Source organism: Sarcophilus harrisii, chromosome 1 (genome assembly GCF_902635505.1).
Source record: "Sarcophilus harrisii chromosome 1, mSarHar1.11, whole genome shotgun sequence".
Classification (NCBI taxonomy): domain Eukaryota; kingdom Metazoa; phylum Chordata; class Mammalia; order Dasyuromorphia; family Dasyuridae; genus Sarcophilus; species Sarcophilus harrisii.
This window is the reverse complement of record NC_045426.1, coordinates 653,935,373-653,956,337: the sequence shown is the minus strand read 5'-3', so window position 1 is coordinate 653,956,337 and position 20,965 is coordinate 653,935,373. Positions and strand designations below refer to the sequence as shown.

Below are 20,965 nucleotides of genomic sequence, written 5' to 3'. Positions count from 1 at the left end.
GAGTTAAGTGTGAAGTTCAGGCCAAGGACAAACTTGGGCCCTTTGTTCTTTATATGATCTCATGACCATCTGTGCAAAATGTGAGTTTGTTTGAAGTTGCACCACAAACGGGAGAAGATTGGCAATTTGCATCATTTTGGGCAGAACAATCCTTCCTTCTTTATTTTTTTCCAGCCCCCTCCCCCCCCCCTACCCATTTTGCCTGTGAGTGATTATTCTTTTCCTTGATCCTGAGCTTTAGGACAAGGTGAACAAGGAGGAGAAATGGTATTGCCACAACCCAAATTGATTCCTCCAGATTTTCCTTCAACAGCTGGGCCACACACTTAATATTGGGAAACCAATCAATAGATAGATAGGGGTAGCTAGTTGGTGGAGTGGATAGAGCACCAGCCCTGAAGGCAGAAGGACCTGAGTTCAACTCTGGCCTCAGACACTTAACACTTCCTACCTGTATGACCCTGGTGGGCAAATCACTTAACCCCAAGTGCCTCAGGAAAAAAAAAAAAAAAAAAAAAAAGAAAGAAATAGAGATAATGGACTCCATTATGAACATATTCTTGTTCTAATGTATAGGTTTAGGGGGATAGGTTGAAAGCTACTGCTGTTGAAAGCGAATAAAAAGTTACTGTACCCCTTCACCCACAATGCCCTCCAAACAACAAAAACACCAAACTGCTGAAGGAGTTTATTTATTTTAAATTTTAATTTCTTTTCACTGAAGTTTTTATTATTTAATTAAGTTTTTATTTTTCCTGGAGTACTTATATTAGTAATTAAAAGAGTACTCCAGTCTTACTGTTCAATGTCATAGTCTTCTAGTCTTACTTTTTGTAAAAGTTGGCATCTATGAAGTTTGGAGCAAGAGGGCAAAATGACTGTTAGTAACCCTTTCCCCACCCCCAAAAAGAGTTGGTATTCCAAAGCAAATATCCTCAAGGACAAAAAAAAGAGACTGTAATCCAACCCTTACAGTGAATCCTATGTAGTGTTACCTCTGTGATTTGGACCTTTTTTGCCAAGGTTTTGTAGATAACAAGTTATGGAAAGATTAGCTGGTAGTGAGGGGTAGTGAGGTAGAAATTAGCTGGAAGCATCAGGGTGTAGAACATGTGGGCTGAAGTCTGGAAGTCTTGAGTCTGAATTATGCCTCATACATGTATTACCAGCAATGTAACTGGAAAGATCACTAAGCCTGTCTGAGATTGAATATCTGGCTGCAGCTTGGGGGTAATACATAGTTAGACCCTTGACTTCCTGCATTGTGGTAAAACTCAAATGTTACATGTAAGATACACTGAAAACCTAGAGTGCCATATATATGTTCATTATTATTTGGGGATGCTGAACTTTTCTATAGTAGTTGTCAGATAAACAACACTGAGAGGTCCTGAGAAGCTACTGTCAGCAGCCTTCTTCTTAGAAGACCACTTAAAAAGATGACTCTTCTTAGACAATCTTACTGAGTTTGAAGGAAGGATGGCCCAGGTTATCCCATCTAACGACTTACAGAATATATAGTCAAATATATATTCTTTTTAAAAACAGTATTTTATTTTTCCAAGTATATGCAAAGATAATTTTCAGTATCCACCTTTGCAAAACCTTATGTTCCATTTTTTTCTCCTTCTCCATTCCCTTCCCCTCCCATAGACAGCAAGCAATCCAATATAGGTTAAACAAATTCAATTTTGTTAAACTTATTTTCCAATGAATATAAACTTGGACAGACTTCAAGAGACAGTGGAGGATAGAAGGGCCTGGAGTGAGCCAATAGAAGGGTCTATGAACTCATGAAGATTCGGACACAACTGAACAACAAATGTATGTACACATATGTAGAGATGTAATATACATAATGTTGGTTCAGATCTATGATTTCTTGATTGTGTGAAGAGATGGGAGGGGTGAGAAATGGATCACAGGGTAAGGGAAGCAATCAGCAGGCCACTTTCCACTTAATTTTAGGTTTATCTGTATTTATATTATATTTTATTTTTTCTCAATAGTGTTGTATTTTTAAAAATACATGTAAAGGCAGTTTTCAATGTTCATTTTTGTAAGACTTTGTGCCCCAGTTTTTTTCTATCTCCTTTACCTCCTCCGTTCCCCCCAAAAGCAAGCAATCTGATATAGGTTAAATATGTGCAATCCTTTTGAGCATATTTCCAAATTTATTAACAATTTGTGCAAGAAAAATCAGACCAAAAGGGGAAAAAAACATGAGAAAGAAAGCAAATGAATGATGCTTTGATTCACATTCAGTCTTCATAGTTCTCTCTCTGGACATGGATGGTATTTTCCATTTCAAGTCTACTGAAACTGACTTGAATTTCCTCATTGTTGAAAAGAGCCAAGTCCATCATAATCTTGCTGCTGTATACAATGATCTCTTGGTTCTGTTCACTTTATTCAGTGTCAGTTCATGTAAGTGTTTCCAGGCTTTTTCTGAAACCAGCCTGCTCATCATTTCTTATAGAACAATAATATCCCATTACTTTCATATACCATAACTTTATTCCCCAACTGATGGGCATCCACTCAGTTTCCAGTTCCTTGCCACTACAAAAAGAGCTGCTACAAACATTTTTGCATATGTGGGACCTTTTCCCTTTTTAATGATCTGTTTGGGATACAAACCTAGTAGTGGCAGTGCTGTATCAAAGGGGTGTCCACAGTTTTATAGACCTTTGGACATAATTCCAAATTGCTCTCCAGAATGCATTAGTATCTCAGTTTTCTCACATCCCCTTGAACATTTGTCATCTTTTCCTGTTATCTTAGCCAATCTGAGAAATGTGAAGTAGTTCCTCAGGGTTGTCTTACTTTGCTTTTATCTAATCAATAGTGCTTTAAGCACTTTTTCATATGACTAGAAATGCAGGCCACTTTCCTTAGAATAAAGAAAATGTGGAGAAGAGTAAGATGAAATAAGACTGAGCAAGTAGTTAGGAGCTATATTGAAGAATACCTTGAATGTGAAGATGAGGATGTATATGTTATCCTAGAGGCTATTAGAGCAACTTGAAGCTATTTGACTTGAGGAATAATAATGATGATAATAAGCATAGCCAGCATTTATTTGGCAGGTTAAGGTTTGAATTATAATTTATTATCTCTTTAATTGTGAGAGGTAGGTGCTATGGTTAGATGAGTTTTAGAAGACAACTATTTTGGCAGCTCGAGACGGGATCACAGATTTAGAGCTAGATAAGGACCTGGAATTCAACATTTTACAGATGGGGAAATTGAGGTCCAAAGAACCTAACTGACTTGGCTAAGATTGCACAGGTAGTGACAAAAGCAGGTTTGAATTAGATAGATTGTCTATCTCTTTCCAGTGCTTTATCATTTATCTCAAAAGTATCTAGGTAGAGCAATGGATAGAGTGCCAGGCCTGGAATCAGGAAGACATCCTCCTGAGTTAAAAACTGGTCTCAGACACTAGCTGGGTGGCCTTGATCCTGTGTGCCTCAGGTCCTTATCTACAAAAATGAAGAAAATGGCAAACTACTCCAGAATCTCTGCCAAGAAAATCCCAAATGGGACTACCGAAGCGTCCCATACAAGTTAAATGACTGAACAACAAGAATTCCTCTCTGTTGATTACTGAGGGGAGAGACTGGAGGAAGTAGGGAGATAAATTATATCTCTAACCACTTGATTTGTACAGGGAGGCAGGGCCCTGCTTTCCCAGTACTCATTTGACTGGAGTTGACCAAGCCATCATCTGTGGATTCCCTATAGGTTTGATCTCAGTCTCAGATATTGGAGGGTGGAAGAGTAACTTGTCAATAGCTTTAAATGCCTTGCCACTTTGTAAGTTCTCCGGTAATGGTTGAGTAATAACTAGTTAGAAACATTGTGGAAAAAATTCATAGAATAGGTGGAGCATTTAAAAATGCTTTCTCAGGGCAAACCACTGTACTGAACCTCATGTCAGGGAGGGCCTGGACTGAGTGGTCTTTGAGATCCTATCAGCTCCAATTCTCTTTGATTCCAGAATTCACGTATGAATTTCAGTGAATATAAGTAGTCAAATACTTCTAAGTGGTACCCTCTTTTATTGCAACAAAAGGCATGAACTGGGAGGCTCTGACAAAGAAATCTTTCTAGCCTCCCGAAGGTTCCCTTCCTTTTGGAAGCGATCAGGCTGATAAGTGGGGGGCGTCTGTGGCCCTAGCAGTGTGGATCCCCTCTTATGGCCAAGGATGGACGGTCCTTTGAACATGGAATTATTTCAGTTCAATTCAGCGCGTAGTTACTGAGCAGATATCCACTCTTATGCTAGACCTGTCCGCGGTTGACTCCTGGGGCTCCAGAATACCTTCCCACAGGAGTAAATTGAGCGCTAAGGGAGCCCGGCAGGAGGCCGGGAGGCCAAGATCTCCAAATAAGAATCCTTCCCAGCTCAGACAAGACTTCCCAGAGCGGCAGGACTTGATCCGGGGCTTGCAGAAGGGGTAGAGGAAAGGAGGGGGGCAGGGCATTCCGTGTTAGGAACAGCAGGCGCAGAGGCGGGAAAAGAGCCGGGCCCGCTGGAGAATGGCGCAAGGGCCCATCTGCTCGCCTGGCGCCAGCAGGCTCTGCAGGCCCAGGGTCTGAGAGCTAAGGTTGGGAGCAGCTAAAGGCCACGTGCTTAGTGCAGAACGAATGTTGCAACAATTCAGGGCTGGAAAAGCCGCCAGAGCCCTAAGTATCCCGTCCTAGGGAGAGCTGTAGGCACCGCCGTTGCATGGGCAAGAACAGTACAAAACGGCCTTCACGGGCGGGAAACTAAAAGCGGGGGGAGGGGAGGCAGGGGTCCTAGGGAGCAAGGCGGGCCCCTACAGGCTCGGCCTGGCTGGAGCCCAGGGTTGGGCCTGCAGAGGGAGGTTGGATAAGGTTGGAAATTTAGGGTGGGTGGAGCGACCGTGGAATGGGTAAATTGGGCAAGTAGTTTAAAAGCTTCCGGCAAGTGATAACCGCACACCACCTGTCCCTGGTCCCTTTTCTTTTCGGGGTCTTTGTGTAGGAGTGGAAGGAAGGAAGCGGGGCGTCTTGGGAGTGTCTGGGCAGGGGGGTTGCTTGTGTCAAAACAGGACCAGATGGTCGCCCCCACGCCCCCAACCCCCCCAAGTGATGGGGCAGGAGAGGGCTGTCTCAAGTTCGGAGCTGAAGCCAAGGAGCCGCAAACGCGGGGAGCTCGGGTTTCGCCTCTGCTGGCCCAGGTCCAGTTCCCAGCGGCGCCTTTGCTGGGACTGTGCGGGTGGCAGTGCCTACTTGTGCACTGGCTCGGTCCCAGCAGGAACCGGAGCAAGAGCAGCAGCGGCAGCGGCGGAGCTACCTGGGGCCGCCGCAGTGGCCCAGCTGCTCTGGGCTCCCCCACTTAGCTGGCGCCTCGCAGGCTCTCGGGTGCAGGAGGGGAGGGGCGAGGGGCCCCGGATGGGGCTGGGGGGCGGAGGAGGCGGGCCTCCTCACCCCTCTTTTTTAATTCCCGCCACGAGGTGGCCAATCAGGGACTGCAAGCCCGGGCTGGGGTTTTTCAGCGCCAAGCTACAAACCGGGGCTTTCGCGGGAAATTGCAGAGCAGCTGGGAGCGCCGCGGGCGGAGGTGAGTTGTCTGTCACAGCTCCGGGCTACGCTCCCCGGACTGGACGTGCATTTTTGTTTTTCTGGGATTGGACGGACGGTAGTGCAACCCGGGAACTTTGTAAGTGGGAGTTCCTCCCGGAGTTCCCGCGCCCGGAGATCGCAGAAAACTCCGGGGGCTGAGAGTTACTCAGCCCCGGACAATCGGCTGTTTGGCGAGTCCCCGCCGGGCGAGGGCTGCCTTAGCAGGGCCAGCTACGGGGCCGTCCCTCGCGGGTCCGACTCCTCTGCCGCTGCCGCTCACTTGCCAGCTTTATACAGTGGCAGGGATCAAACGGGGCTAGAACGAGGAACGGCTAATTCCGCAGAGCCGGGGATTGGGAGGAGAAAGGACTTGAACGAGGGCCCTTGTTCTGCATCCTCCCAGGAGGGGCAAAGGCAGGACCCTCTAGTACTGTACGGGCGCACTCTACGAGTGGCGGCCCTGCCTTAGCCTAGTTTTCAGCTTACTGATAAGGCCCATGTGGCACTGAAGTTGTTTGGGAGGACGGCTTCTCTGGGTACCACCGGAGCATCCGGCACCACCCTCAGAACTGGCCTTTCCCGGGCGCTGCCCAGCCTCCAGTCCGCGGAGTCCCCCGAGGCTTCCTGAGGACCCCGGGAAAGGGCTGCTTGGCCCACTGTATTGTGGGCCACCCAATTCTGCCACCCATCTCGGGGGCCGGAGGCTTATCTTTATTCTTAGGGAGACATCCAGGATCATCCGCTATGGGTGGGCAACCAGTGCTTGAGCATCCACCACCTCCTTCCTGTGGGATAGCTAATGCCAGGGGCCTTTCAGGGTGAGAAGCATCGGGCAGCAGTGCCCTTTGGGGGGCATCACGCCCCAGCTACGGCGGGGGTTCTTGTGCCAGCCGTCTACCGTGGCCAAGCTTCCATTACTATTTTTTTGGGGGGGTTATTCGGGGCTAGTTGCCATCACAAGAGAAAGGGGGGAAGCTCCACTTTCCTTCTTTAGGAGTCATTCAGAGCTGCAGCCCTTGTGGGGACGGGTACCACCATTTAGTGTTTACGGCTCCCTGGGTGCCAAGGGCGTAGTAAAGTAGTTTCAAAGCCTTGTGTCTAGCACTAGCATCCCACTCCTTATCCCCTCTTAGGAAGTGATGGCTCATTTGCATGATATCGCGGGATCAGGACTCTTGGCGAAAGTGCGAATTTCAATTGTGGCGCGGAGAGCCACTTCGCGCGCCATTGCTAGTTGACACCGCCTTTCCCTGGGCCTCTTCCAATGGGATTGAGCGGGGCGGGGCGTGTAAGGCAAAGCTAGCCAATAACGAGTGCGGAGGCTTCGGGACTAGACTGAGGGGAAGTGGGTCCGGAGTGGAGAGGCATGGGGGTGAGGGCGGGGGCTAGGTTGAGAGCGTTCATTGATTCTCTCTCCTATGGGGGGGTTGGGGGGCGGAATGCGCGCGCGACCTTGGAGGGCGGAGGGGGGAATCCATGGTGGGATCGGGCGAGCCTGGGCAAGCTGGCTAGAGACCACCTCAGCTCGCGCCGGCCCGCGAGCTGGGACCCCTCCCCAGGAGGTGAGTCCTGGGCGGGCCAGGGGCGGGGCGTACCTTGTGGAAGACCCTGAGAGGACGGTGCGGGTGGGGGCAAGGCATGGGACCCGCCCCCCTAAGCCTCGGGGGGGGGGGGGGGCCCCCCGGGCCGGCGGGCGGGGGGTGAGTGGGAGCGCTGACCCTTTCTCAGATTCCCCGCCGCCTTCCCCTTTCCCTTCCTCTTTCCTTCCTTCCTTCCTTTTTCTTTACTTCTATTTTCCTTTACTTCTTTCTCCCACCTTTTTTCTTCCTTCCACTATATTTTTCTTCCTTACCATCTTTCCATCATTTCCTGCTCCCCTCTTATTTTCTCTTTGCTTTCCTTTTTTTTTTTTTTCCTTTCTTTACTTTCCCCCTTTCCTTGGATCCTTTTTTCTTATCGTTTCTTTTCCTTCTTATCCTTTTCTCTTCTCCTTTCCTCTTACACTTTACTTCTTTCCTTACTCTTTTATCTTTCCCTTCTCTTCCTTTTTTCTTTCCTTCCTTTCCGCAGAGCTACCACCATGTGGATCCAGGTTCGCACCATGGATGGCAAGGAGACCCACCGGGTAGACTCTCTCTCTAAGCTCACCAAGGTGGAAGAGCTAAGGTTGAAAATCCAGGAAGTGTTCACGGTGGAACCAGGGAGACAAAGGCTTTTTTATCGGGGCAAACAGGTAAACTGCCCTTCCCCCTTCTGACTTTTTTTTCCATCAAGAGGCCTGCAAAGGAGGAACCTCTACAATTATTACCTCTGCCTCAGTTTCCTCATCGGTAAAATGGGGCTAATAATAGCACCCACCTCCCAGGGTTGTTGTGACGATTAAATGAAATGACAATTGTGATACCATTAGTACTGTGCCTAATAAATGCTGTATAAACTATTATCATTATTGTTGGAGGTATCTGAATGAGGCAAAAGAAAGTAGTAAGGTCCATTAGAATTTGAGTTTCCCTAAAGTATTTGTGATTTGCTTTCCCCTTTCCCCCCCTTTTCAATGTCCTTTTAAGTCCCTTGTCCCAAAGAATTCTTTCTATGGTGTACAGAACAATTTTCAGGGTCAATTAAGAGCTAATGAAGTGTCTTTGAAGGAAAACTACCTTAATAACCCTCTAGGAGTATAAATAAAACCTTTGCTCTCTATTGAGACCAAAGTATAATAAAAGGGTGTGTTCCCTTGTCTTAAAAAACAAACAAACAAAAAAAAACGGTCTTGGTACTCTGTGCCAAGGGATTCTAGAACGAAAGGGAGCTTGAGTTTGATGTAAGACTCTGAGATGGTTCCTTCAATTCATTTTTTTTTTTACAAGAATTTAGCAATAAAGGTATCACATTTGTGTTGGTGGGAGCACAGGGGAACATGGATAGTCAGCATCACTATAGTAGAGTTGAATGTTTGTCCGCTTAAATGCCCGCCTTTTTTTTTTCCACCTTTTTGACTTAGAATGGAAACAGGATTATGCTGCCATCTAGCGATTCATGAATTCCCAAAGCTTGGCATGGATTCTGTGGTGACTCCCTATTATTGGAACTAGGGACTAAGTGATTCATTTCTTTTTCCTCCTGAAAGTACAATTTCAAAATGCTTATGAAAATGGCAGTGCTAAGAGAAAAAAGATTTTGTTCATTTGAATATATTGTTCACCATTGGCATGTTAATTTGCATCATTATTTTCAAATCTTTTTTGGGGGGGGGGATTATTTCTGTTTTTGGCACTAGTGGTCTCACCTCCAAACTTCTCCCCAAGAAAGAAATGGTTAAAACAAAATCGTCAGTTCTGACAAGCATACCTGAGACTGGGCATTTAAGGTTTTCTGTCTTTTTTTTAATTGTCTTCTGTCAAAAAAGAAGCTTATTCATTATTGTTTGTAATCCAAATTCAGGAACCTTTTAGAGTTTTCATTAATTTCAAATGCTTCCTTTCATTTAAAGTTTTCATTAATTTCATATGCTTTGTTTTATTGAGTTTTCATCATGGTGGTTATTATGATTATTCTCTTTCCAGTTCATTTGTTTTCTCTGAATTCTTGGTCTGACATTTGTCAGTTCTTTCTTTAACATCACAGTGATATTCTTTAACTGACCTACCTTATGATTTATTCAATTTGTGCCAATGCTTGGTAAATAAAAGTTGATATATAAGTAATGGGATACCAAAATATACTAGTGGTTTTGGCTCGCTCTTTCCTTCTCTCTTTTGTGTTCCTTTTGATTTATCTCTTTCTATGACATTTTAAATTAGCATCATCTGGACTATTAGCTACATGATATTAGGAAGGATGTTTTATCTAAACTTTGTTATTTTCCTTAGCCGTTGACACAGTCTGCTAAGTGGGTGCTCTTGTTTTTTGCTGAGTTGATTTTGTGAACCTGGTTTTGGATGGATCCTCTTATTATATTGACATTTTGTTAAAAGTCTTGTCACACGTTATAGCTTCAATTAGATTTCAGTTTCTCAAGAGTCCATAATTTATTGGTGAGGGTATTTTTTCCATTAATCCAGAGAGGCTACCCCTCCTGTCTTATGAGGTGATTTTCCTTAGTTATTTGGTTGAAAAGTTCATACTGCTGGCTAGTCTTCTGATGATAGGGCTATCTGAACTTGGCTGGTCCTTGGACAAAGAATTCATCCTGCATATGGGATGTCTGTATAGCCTTTAGAGCTTGGTTAGCACCTGAGAGTGACTGTGGTGAACTGATAGGCTCCTTACTCCAGTACAGTAGTAACTTCATGCCACAATGAGGCATCAGAGCATACGATAGAGAGTGTTGAGCTGTATTTCTGTGTACAACACAACTTATCCAGCTTTTCACACTGGTCAAGTTGAAAACAAAAATGTTTTCACTGTTACAGGTTTTGTTGTTTTTCTCACCCTCTTCTTGCCTTGCTAGGGAAGAGTCTATTATAGAAATGTGAATTATTATTAGAACACTTTTGTCATTGCTGCTTCCTACACAGGTATGATTTTTTTTTTTTTAGAGCTACTTAGAATCCAATTTGAAATAGCATTTTGGAGGCACTAAAAAGGGAAGGAAATACCTTTAATTAGGTTCATATGCTTTCTGTGATTACATTAATTGGGGAATGTGATATGTCAGGACTATTGTCTGGTTTGGGGGGAAGGAGTTTCTTTTTGCTGGTTTTGGTTTTTGAAATTGAATCTCCTTATCTTGCCCAGGCTAAAAGTGAAGGGGCTGGTCAGAGATTGGATCTCACTTCAGATTTGCACAAAAGCTTTTCTCTGCCCCTTTTTTCCCATTTGGCCTAGTTTGGTTTTCCTTGGAACCACTCTCGTGGCAGTTTGCTCCATGTGGTGTCCCCAAGGGCACTATCCAGGGTAGATGAGGTTCAGCCTTCTTGCAACTCAACTTCCAAACTCAAGAGATCCATTAGTGTTGGCCTCCCCAAAGCCAGAAACTCAAGATATGTGCCACCTTGCTTCGATTAACTATTAGAAAAATTAGAACAGTAAGATCATAAGAATGTAAGTATTTAGGAAAATCCTGAAACTTCTCTTTTGCATACTTCTATTAGGTGTAATAAGAAATTAAATTTATATTTGCTAGAAAATTGCAGTGTTAAATACCTCAGACTTCCTTTTTCCTTCCTCCCCACTTTTTTGTGGTATGTTTCAAATGGTATTCCAAACTTTAAATCCATTAATGTTTGAGGCAAAATATATTATTTGATTTTGATACCTTGTGAATTATAGGCATATCATTTTGGACTCATGTTTTTATTGTTTTATATATATATATATTATATATATATATATATATATATATATAAAATATTACTCTGAACATTTTTGTACATAGGAATATTGAGCCTTTAATAAGTATACTAATGTTTCATCAATCTTCATAGCCTATTGTGGGTTAATTGTAAGTGTTTTTTGAAGTAAATGCATTTATAGCACTGCATACTACCTGTCAAATAATTTTTCTTGGAGGCTTTAATATACCAGTACTCTTAGGAAGTGATAGCTATTTTAAGGGGGGAAAAGCTTGAGAAGCCTCATCTTCTCTTAAGGTTCTACTTTGTGGACTTTTCAGGAGTAGGAGAGCTGAACTTGATTCCTTCTGTGGCTAAGGAGGCTCTGCTATAGAGAATCCTTTTTGTTATTTTGCTCATATTTATATTTTGGTAACAACTTGTTGCGATTGATTGCTGGATAGGTCCCTAGGGAACCCCTAATCTAATTCTGTCCTTTTATTTATTTTTTAACCCCACGTTTTTGTAGCTATCCATAGGGTTGTTAAAAATTTAAAATATTAATCTGGTTTTTTTTGACACAAGCAAACCCACCTCCTCATCTCACATTCCCTGAAATACAGTTATATGCTTTTAACCAGAGAAGATGTCTCCTTTAACTTTAAAAAATCCTGGACTGATTTTGGCAGTTGTACTTGACTAGAGTTTTGTTGCCTCCATGCTGACTTTGTTTACTTTGTTGCACTGCTGTATATTGTCCTTGTGACTCTTCTTTGTCCACTGTATCATTTTAAATACGCCTTTCCATGTTTCCTCTGAATTCCTCGTCATCATTCTTTATAGGGGATTAATAGCCCATTTCCTTCATGGGTTGTCAGATGTTGTCATTCCCCTACTGTTGCGAATTTCTTTGCTGTAAATTATGCCGATCGGAGCATTTTGAGACAAAGGTTTATGTTCTAGTTGTTAATTTCCTTGAAACATATTTTTCTACTGATGGAATATGTGGGTCACAGAATATAGATAGATCAGTAACATTTCTTGCTTAATTTCAAATTGTTTTATAGAACTGGTAAACACATTTACAAGTCTTATCATAAGCATGTGAATCAATGGTTTTGATTTCTCATAGCTCCTCCAGCAATATCCAGTGTCTCATGTTTTTATATGTGAAAAAACTAAGGCCCAGAGAAAACTTGATTAAAATCACATAAGTATTATGGAGCAGATCCAGGATTGGAACTAAGATCATCCTCTGACTCCTGATATCACTTACTTGTTACTATACTGTGCCACAGTTTGTGTGATTTTTTATAGCCTATTGAGGCGCTAGATGTTTGGGCAAACTTGTTAGCTAAAAGTGGCTCTTCAGACATTGTTTTGTATTTAACTGAAATTAAATGGCAGGTAAATGTCTGTTGGGATATTGATGTGTAGGCATTTTAAAAAGCCCCTTAGGAAAGAGACAGTCTTCTGTATCTTCTGTATTAAACCTGTGTATCATATTGAGTTCACATAGTTGTGGAAAGGTAATGAAAACTTCAGCTTCCTGTATCTGCTTGTCTTGCTAAGCAGCAGCCCAAATTGTATTCCTGCAAATCCTGAATATGTTTTAAGCTATTAGAGGTTAGGTTGGTAGAGTGTAAAATATGACCACCATGAGAAAATCTGGAAGGGTTTCCCTTAGAAATAACTTGGTAGAATGAAGATAGAATTGAGCTGTAGTCACCCTAGCTTCTGGATTTCAATTTCTTCTTCCCTGTGTTGGGAGTAAGAGTTCTACTTCCTGTCCCTTTTCACCGTTCCTGCAGCTCCCCCTGATTTAGGCCTCTTTTGTTGGGAAGTCTCAATTTGTGGGTAAAATTTGATATAGTCTTAGCCTAAAGAAAGATTTGGAGAAAGCATGATGTATATCTTTAAGTTACTTGATTGGCCTGCCAGTGTTTGTTCACTGTACTCATGCCACAACCTGCTAGTCTGATTTGTTTACAGAGATGCCTTTATTTGTGGAGCTAGAAGACCCTTCAAGAACCATGTCGTCCAACTCTTTCATTTTACACATTGAGGAGATTGCATTCACTGAAGGTGGGGTTTCTAGTCATTATTCGTTAGGAACCAACATTTCTTGAAGTTTATCTTTGATATGAAACTTTAGTAGGAGCTGCCCCAAGCAGTTTCTCCTTATTTTTACATTTAGAGGAATGAAGCTGCTGCTTCTAGGCTTTCCATCTTACTTCCATCTTAGTTAGAAAGGATTTTAATTTTAATTTTAAAAACACATTCTTAGCTAAAGCATTAATTTATTATTCTATTTAAAATGTTTGATTAGGGATTTTAAAAATAGTTTTTGTTTTTTGTTCAGCAATTACCATATAATTTCATATGCAAAGAACTGAAAAGGAGCCTTGTTTGTAAAATTGGATATTATAAATAACTTGCTTTTTAAGGGAAAGAAAGCATATAGTTCAATATGTTCTAAAGCTATCCCATTTGTCTGTCTCCCTACAAATTCTCTTCACTTCACTATTTTTAAAACCATTCAATGACCTTTTTTTTTCCTTTTTTAAAAATTTGTCCCTTTCTCCCCCCAATTTCTTCTCTTCCCCATTTAAGAAAATTACCACCCCAAACCAGGGATAAAATCTTTGCTCAAAGAAATCAATATCTAATGGCAGTTTCTTGATGGGTTTTAAAATACTATTACAGATTTACTAATCTATAATCTGATTTGATTTTAGTAGCTTTTGTGTTCTACACATAGATATTTAAGCCATCTATCTAGGACTTTTGTTTAGTATCCTCCATCTCTTGGTAGAAGAAATGGATCAACTCTTTTTCTTCCTTCCATACAGATTGCTTTAGTAAGTTAATAATTTTCTGTTGCCCAAATAATAATTAACTGTAGAGTGAGCTGAATGTGCCATTACACCTGATCACACATATATACTCATGTTTCGTGTATGCCCATGAGTTTGAGTTTAAAATAACTTTTGTGAAATATCTGGTTCTGAGACTCATTTTGTTTCTAAGAACTCATGACAGAAGCTATGGAGGTTTTACTTCTATGGATTAGACTTTAGTGGCATTAATTGACAATGAATGTTTTAGTTACATCTAAGCTGTGTTTCAGTTTTATCTTGAATAGGAAATTAACCTTCCCTTTTGAATTCTTTAATGGTAAAGTGGACTATGTTAAGGCACAACCACTTGGTGTTAATCAAGGCCTAGCATAGATAGTTTAAATGTTTGATGTATGTCTTATCACAAGTACCACCTGTGCTCATAGGAGTTCATTACTTGTTAAATGAAGAAACGTGTTATTTTTTAAAAATATTTTTGATGTCTTCTATTTTTAACAACACTTAGATTTCCTCCCTATCTCTCACAGGGAATCATTCCTAACAACAAAGAACATTGAGAAAGTCTGACAACGTAGGTAGTGTTTCATTCCCTTCATGTCTGGGGCCAGGCTGGGTCTTGGTAATTTCGTAACATTTAGTTTTGATTGTTTTATTATGGATATTCTTTCCATTTCCATTGTGGTGTTCATTGTATATGTTTTTTTCTTAGTTCTGCTTCAGTCTGTGTCCATTTGTGCAAAGATTTCCCCTACTTCTCTGTTATTTCTAATGAGAACTTGATTAGAGACAACATGGCTTAATGGAAAAGATTGGCCTTGTAATCAAGGAGTCCTCACTTGCTATCCCCCTTTTTAATTATAGGGTGGCCCTGGGCAAGTCACTATGCTTCTCTAAGAGTCTTGTTTTCTTATCTGAAAAATGGGACTATCTGCAGTACCCAGTACCCCTCACTGGGATTTTGTGAGAATTGAATGGGACAATTTAGGTGAAGTGCTTAAGAAACTATTAGCAACTTCAGTTTGATAGTTCAGTAGTCAGGGATGTATTTTGAAACATGTATCTATTGCATATGTTGTTTGCATTTAGTAATTTAGCTCAAGATTGTATTCTTAGAAGTGGACGAGTCCCTTGGTATCATTTTCGCCTAATAAGGTGAGGCTAACTGACATTTATATGGCACTTTAAGGTTTACAAACAATTCTGAGATGTCCAAAGATGAAGTATCAGTTATTTTTAGAAGTAGTGAAGAATTACCTCCCCCTGAAATGACTGACTGATGAACTTGGCCATTCAGGTGACTCATTTAAGAATGACATCATGGATTTAAAGTAAATAGCACTGAATTTGGAATATTGGAAGCTTGGGTCCTAATTCTCTTTCTTACTGGCTCTGACTTTGATCATTTGATCTCTGCAAACTTTGATTGGCATGAGTGTGATCTGATTGGTTAATTTGAGTGGTCCTTCCTTAGATGTTGTCAGGAAAATAAAAAATTAAGACAAAGTTTTACAGTTTTATTCAGTGAACAAGGCAAAGGTTGCATACACAAAGTACAAGTATATAACAAATATCAATTTCCTGATAGTAAGTGGTGAAGTAAAGGCTAAAGCATACTTTATTATTATTTTTTAAAATTTTTAATAGCTTTTTATTTACAAGTTATATGCATGGGTAATTTTACAGCATTGACAATTGCCAACCTTTTGTTCCAATTTTTCCCCTCCTTCCCCCCACCCCCACCCCTAGATGGCAGGATGACTAATACATGTTAAATATATTAAAGTATAAATTAAATACAAAATAAGTATACATGTCCAAACTGTTATTTTGCTGTACAAAAAGAATTGGACTCTGAAATATTGTACAATTAGCATGTGAAGGAAATCAAAAAATGCAGGTGGGCAAAAATAGAGGGATTGGGAATTCAATGTAATGGTTCTTAGTCATCTCCCAAAGTTCTTTCGCTGCGTGTAGCTGGTTCAGTTCATTACTATTCCATTAGAACTGATTTGGTTCGTTTCATTGCTGAAGATGGCCAGTCCATCAGAATTGAACATCATATAATGTTGTTGAAGTATATAATGATCTCCTGGTCCTGTAAAGTATACTTTCAATCAGGGAAGGCTTTTTGTAGTTTGAACTGTATCTTGAAGGAAGATGATGGACATGGATTGGCAGGAGAGGGATACTCTTGTACTTATGGCAATGATGATATGGAGAGGCAACCAGGTATATTAGAAAGAATGCTGGACTTGGAATAAAGAGATATGAGTTTGATTGCTAGTTCTAAATCTTGCTAGGATAATAAGATATAAAAAAGGAAAGAATTCTAGTTGGACCCTTCTCATTTTATAGTTAAGAAAACCAGAGAGATCAACTGTGTCACAAAGGTAATCCAGCAGATTTGAAATCAAAGCAATCTGGGGTTTTTTCCACATCTCCATTATGTTTACATAATGTAATACAATTATATTATAATATAATTATAATTATGTATTACTATGTGTTGTACACTATAAACATTTTCTTTCTTTCTTTTTTTTTTTTTTTTGAAAGCTTTTTATTTTCAAAACATATGTACAGGTAATTTTTTGATGTTGACCCTTGTATAGCCTTGTGTTCCAAATTTTCCCCTCTTTCCCCCCATCTCCTTCCCTAGATAGCAAACAATCCAATATATGTTATACATGTTAAAATATGTTAAATCCAATATATGTAAACATTTGTACAATTATCTTGCTGCATAAGAAAAATCAGATCAAAAAAAGGAAAGAAAATGAGTAAGAAAACAAAATGCAAGTAAACAACAAAAAGAGTGAGAATATTATGTTGTGATCCACCCTCAGTTCCCACAGTCCTCTCTCTGGGTGTAGATGGCTCTCATCATCACAAGATCATTGGAACTGGCCTCAATCATCTCATTGTTGGAAAGAGTCACGACTATGGACATTTTCTGACACATAGTAAGCATTTAATAAATGCTCTTTGACTTGTGTTCTCTTATACTACTGACTGTGTGACCTTGTGCAAATTTCTTAATGCTTGCAGGGTCTGCTTCCCTATCTGCAGAATTAAGATAATAATGACACTGCTTCCTTACAGGGCTTTTTTGAAAAGGGCTAACATTGAATCACTCTGTCAAGATCCCAAAAGATTTTAATAGGCCCTTTTGCCAGATCTAATAAGAACCCACGTAATAGCGACAAAGAGAGTTTTGACTTTTCAAAAATTAATTTTATAAGCACACCATTGTGGAGAGGTAGGGAACTGGGCACATTTAGATGGTGTTCCTTAGCAGTGTGATACAAAACCAAAAAATAGAATATCCTTAGATGTTGTGGTTTTCCTGGGGGCCAGCCTTAGTCTTAGTTGAAATAAATAATTACTTCGAAATCGCAACCAGCGCATTATCTGACTATCTAAGTGTTGGAATCTTTTACAAAGTGTTTGGAGTTCTTCAAGAGAGGCATGGTCAGAACAAGGAAATTGATAGTTTTACCTAATGTGGCCCAACTCATCAAATCTGGAATGTTGTTTTCCAGTCTGGGCATTACCTTTTTAGGAAGGAAATTGTTAAATCAAATTGCACTGTCAGGCATATTAGTATAATAATTGTTTTAGACTACTTAAAATAACTAGATAATGTAAGATTGGGATATTGCTGTGCAATAGGAAATAATGAGTTGGAGTTAGAAAAATATGGGTGTATATGCATGTGTGTGGCTGTGTCCCTAATCAGTTGTAGTCCTCTTGGTTGGGAGTGGGTGGGAATTAACTAAAAAGTGCATTACAGAGAACAAAAAAAATTCTACAAAGAAGCAAAAAAAAAAAAAATATATATTCTGAATATAATATGTAGCATTTATCATGTATAGGCTTTCTTGAGATGGAAATTTATTGCTTTATATATTGAATCATCTCTTATGTTCTGCTGTGCACAGAAATTTTTTTCTTTGTCTTTTGTATTGAGGTTTTAAATAAGTTGATTTTAAAACTAAATAAAAAATTTTTTTGAACTAAAGAATGTTTTGAGGAGAATAACTAGACTGGTGAAGGATCTCAAGGATCTTTTAAGGAATGGTGGGGAAGTTAACCTGGAAAACTCTATGATAGAATGTTTGAAGAAAGGGCCTTCATGTGGAAGAAGAGTTAGATTAGTTCTGGCTGGTCTTAGAAAGCAGACCCTAGCAACAGTAGGGGAAGAGGTAGGGAAGAAGATTTAATTTGGATATGAGGAAAAAATACTTCTTTCTACAGATGTTTATCAGTGGGGTTACTGGTTCAGGAGGTAGTGTATTCTCTTTTTAGAAGCCTTCAAGCAGAGAGTGGCTAACTATTTGTCAGGTGTCTGGTACAGGGAGTCTTGATTCAGGTTTAGAGGTTGGATTGGAGGGCCTCTGAGGCCCCTTCAAATGCAGAGGTGGGTTGAAAGACAGAAGTGATGTTGTGAAGGGACAACTTGAGGGGGTTTCCTCTAGTTTCAAAGGGTATTTACCAATAACATCTCTGTGGTCTTTGCTTTTCTTCACAGATGGAAGATGGGCACTCCCTTTTTGACTATAATGTTGGTCTAAATGACATTGTTCAGCTGCTAGTGAGACAAAGCCCAGCTGTACTTTCTGTTCCTAGTAAAGAAAAGGATTCTGAACTTTCTGATACTGATTCAGGCTGTTGCTCAGGGCAGAGCGAATCTGATAAGAGTTCCAATCATGGTGAAGGAGCCCTGGAAATTGATGGGCAACCTGGCCCAGCTGCTCCAACAGATTGGATTGATCCAGGATTTGGCCTCTATAAGGTAAAATTCTCTGTTTTGAATTTTTGATGTTTGTGTTACTCTTTAGAATATTATTTTTTAATATCTTCTATTTTGTGCCTCTCATTTGTGAATCTTTTTTTATGTACCTGGAGTCACTTTTCCTTTTTAATTCATCCTCATTCCTGAAAGAACCACTGGTCTAAGCATGCAAATATACATCAATAAACACTTATTCAGTGCCTATCATGTATTAAGCACTTGTGCAGGGCACTGAGGAAATGTGCAGAGAATGATCCAGTTCCTACTGTTTCTTGAGAGCAACAACATGCACGTAATATGCATGTACAAAATCAATACAAGGTACACTTAAGGAAGTTGAAGGAGGTAATACATTAGCTTTTGAGGACTTGGGAAAGTGTTTGTGTAGAAAAATAGGGCTTGAGAAACTGTCTTAAGAAGAGGAGAGAGAGGACTTCTGTGAGACAGAGATAGGAGAGATACATAACAGTAGGTTTTCACAAAGGGTAGAGACAGGTAGTAGGTGCTGAGGGACCCAGAGCCAGTTGGGGTAGAGCATGGAGTGCAGGGAGGTGGAAAGTAATAGTTTACAAGGAGGCAGGGGAGGGCCACTTAAGAAGGGCTTTACAAAATAAAGGAGTTTATAATTTATCCTAGACAGCAGGAAACCACTGCAGTTGATCAAGCTGTGGAATAATGTGGGCAGCTGTGTGGAGAATGGTTTAGAGTGGTACACTGGAGGCAGGAAGACCAATTAGGAGGCCATTGCAGTAGTCTGGGAAAAGGTTATAATGGCCTGAGCTAGAATGATTGGATATAAATGATGTTGTGTATGAAGGAATAGCAAAATTAACAATTTGATTGGAATATGAACTGAGGAAGAGTGAGGAATCAAGATTAAAGACAAATGGTGGTGCCCTTAACAGAAATAGAGAAGTTTGGAAGAAAGGTAGACTTGGGGGAAGGGGAGAGGAGAGTTGTTTTAGACATGTTTAAATCAAGATATCTGGGATATTGAAAAGTTTAATAGGCATGTAGGATTGAAGCCTGGAAGAAACTGGAACTGGATATAGAATAAACCTGAGATATCTTCAGAGAAATAGTAATTAAACTTATTACCTCTCACCAAGAGGATTTATTAAACATTTGGGATGCTCCAGGCACATAAGGTCTGGACAGGGATCCTTGGGAAATGTCCACAGTTAGAAGATGTGATATGAATGATGAGCCACCAGAGGAACCCTAAAAGAAGTGGGCAGGCAAATCAGAGGAGATCAAAGAATAAGAAGTGCCAAAAGGACCTGGAGAGGAAATTGTATTTGGGTATATGGGAGGATGTCCAAAAAGGGTAAAGATAGGAAAGATGGTCAGATCTGGCCATAAGAGGTCATTGATAACTTTGGAGTGAATGTTTTCAGTTGTTAGATTGTTGGAAGCTCAGATAGCAAAAGCTTGCTGAGTGACTAAGAGGAAAAAAGACAGATGTAGGTGAATTTTTCTAGGAATTTAATTTAATTTAATTTAATCTGCTAAAGGCTTTTTAAAGATGGGGAAGACTTGGGCATACTCTTAAGGCATGATCTCAGACATGTAATAATATACATAAAGCAAATTGAAATTGTTGTTTTAATATGTTGTTGTTAGACAATTAAGTGGCATAGGGAGGAGAGCACTCGAGGAGAAGAGTTCAAATGCAGCCTGAAACACTGGCTTTGTGACCTGGGCAAGACATTTAACCTCTAGACTCAGTTTCCTTATCTGTAAAATGGGAATGATAATACTACTAGCCAGGGTTGTTTTGAGGATCAAATGAGATAAAATGTGCAAACCTCAAAGTGTTCTATGAGTGCCAACTGCTTTCATTAAGTGCTGGATATCTCATTTGTCAGCTTGAGCGATTTCCCATATTTTCTACTTTTCTATTTTCCTGGGTATCTTTTTTCATGTCCCTTCTGTCACTAAAAAATAGGGGTCCCTTTTTGACTCTTTCCCATTATTATTATTATCATTTTTTTTTTTTTTTTGCTCTACCAGTTACTCTTTTTCCATTTGCATCTCTAATCTTTCCCTCATTTTCCTTTTTACCTAGAAAGGCACTCAGATTTCCAGATCTTTCAAACAAAAACAGCAACAGTAGGAACCCCTTCTTTCTACCCTTCTGATTTTCTCTTGTTACTTCAAATAGATTTACAGTTGGAACTAAAGTCATCTTGTCCAACTCTCATTTTACTGAAGAAAAAACTGAGTCTCAGCAAAAGGCCTCATGCAAGACCCCACTGACAAATGGAGCAGTGGGCTTCAGATCTTCTAGCACCAGGATGTTCCTCTCTATCATGCTGTCTTGTCTTTGCTGTCTCTTTGTCACCCTATAACCTGATTTTCATCCTGAGTACTCTGTTCTGAACCTGATCCTCAGAGACTCCTCCTAGCCACATTTAATGGTCTTTTCTTGTTTGTTTTCT

At 40.5% G+C, this 20,965-nt stretch overlaps 1 protein-coding gene across 4 annotated transcripts in view; it reads left to right on the top strand.

The window, feature by feature from the left end:
- The first annotated feature begins 5,469 nt into the window (after window positions 1-5,469).
- Window positions 5,470-20,965, top strand: part of UHRF1 (ubiquitin like with PHD and ring finger domains 1) — a 41,283-nt gene continuing 25,787 nt past the window's right edge. The window contains exons 1-3 of one of the 4 annotated variants that reach the window (XM_031947803.1): window positions 5,470-5,593; window positions 7,666-7,828; window positions 18,261-18,524. In XM_031947803.1, coding sequence (XP_031803663.1) covers window positions 7,676-7,828; window positions 18,261-18,524 — 417 coding nt within the window. In that variant the 5' untranslated portion in view covers window positions 5,470-5,593; window positions 7,666-7,675. The other 3 variants (XM_031947804.1, XM_031947805.1, XM_031947806.1) reach the window with 3 other exon arrangements.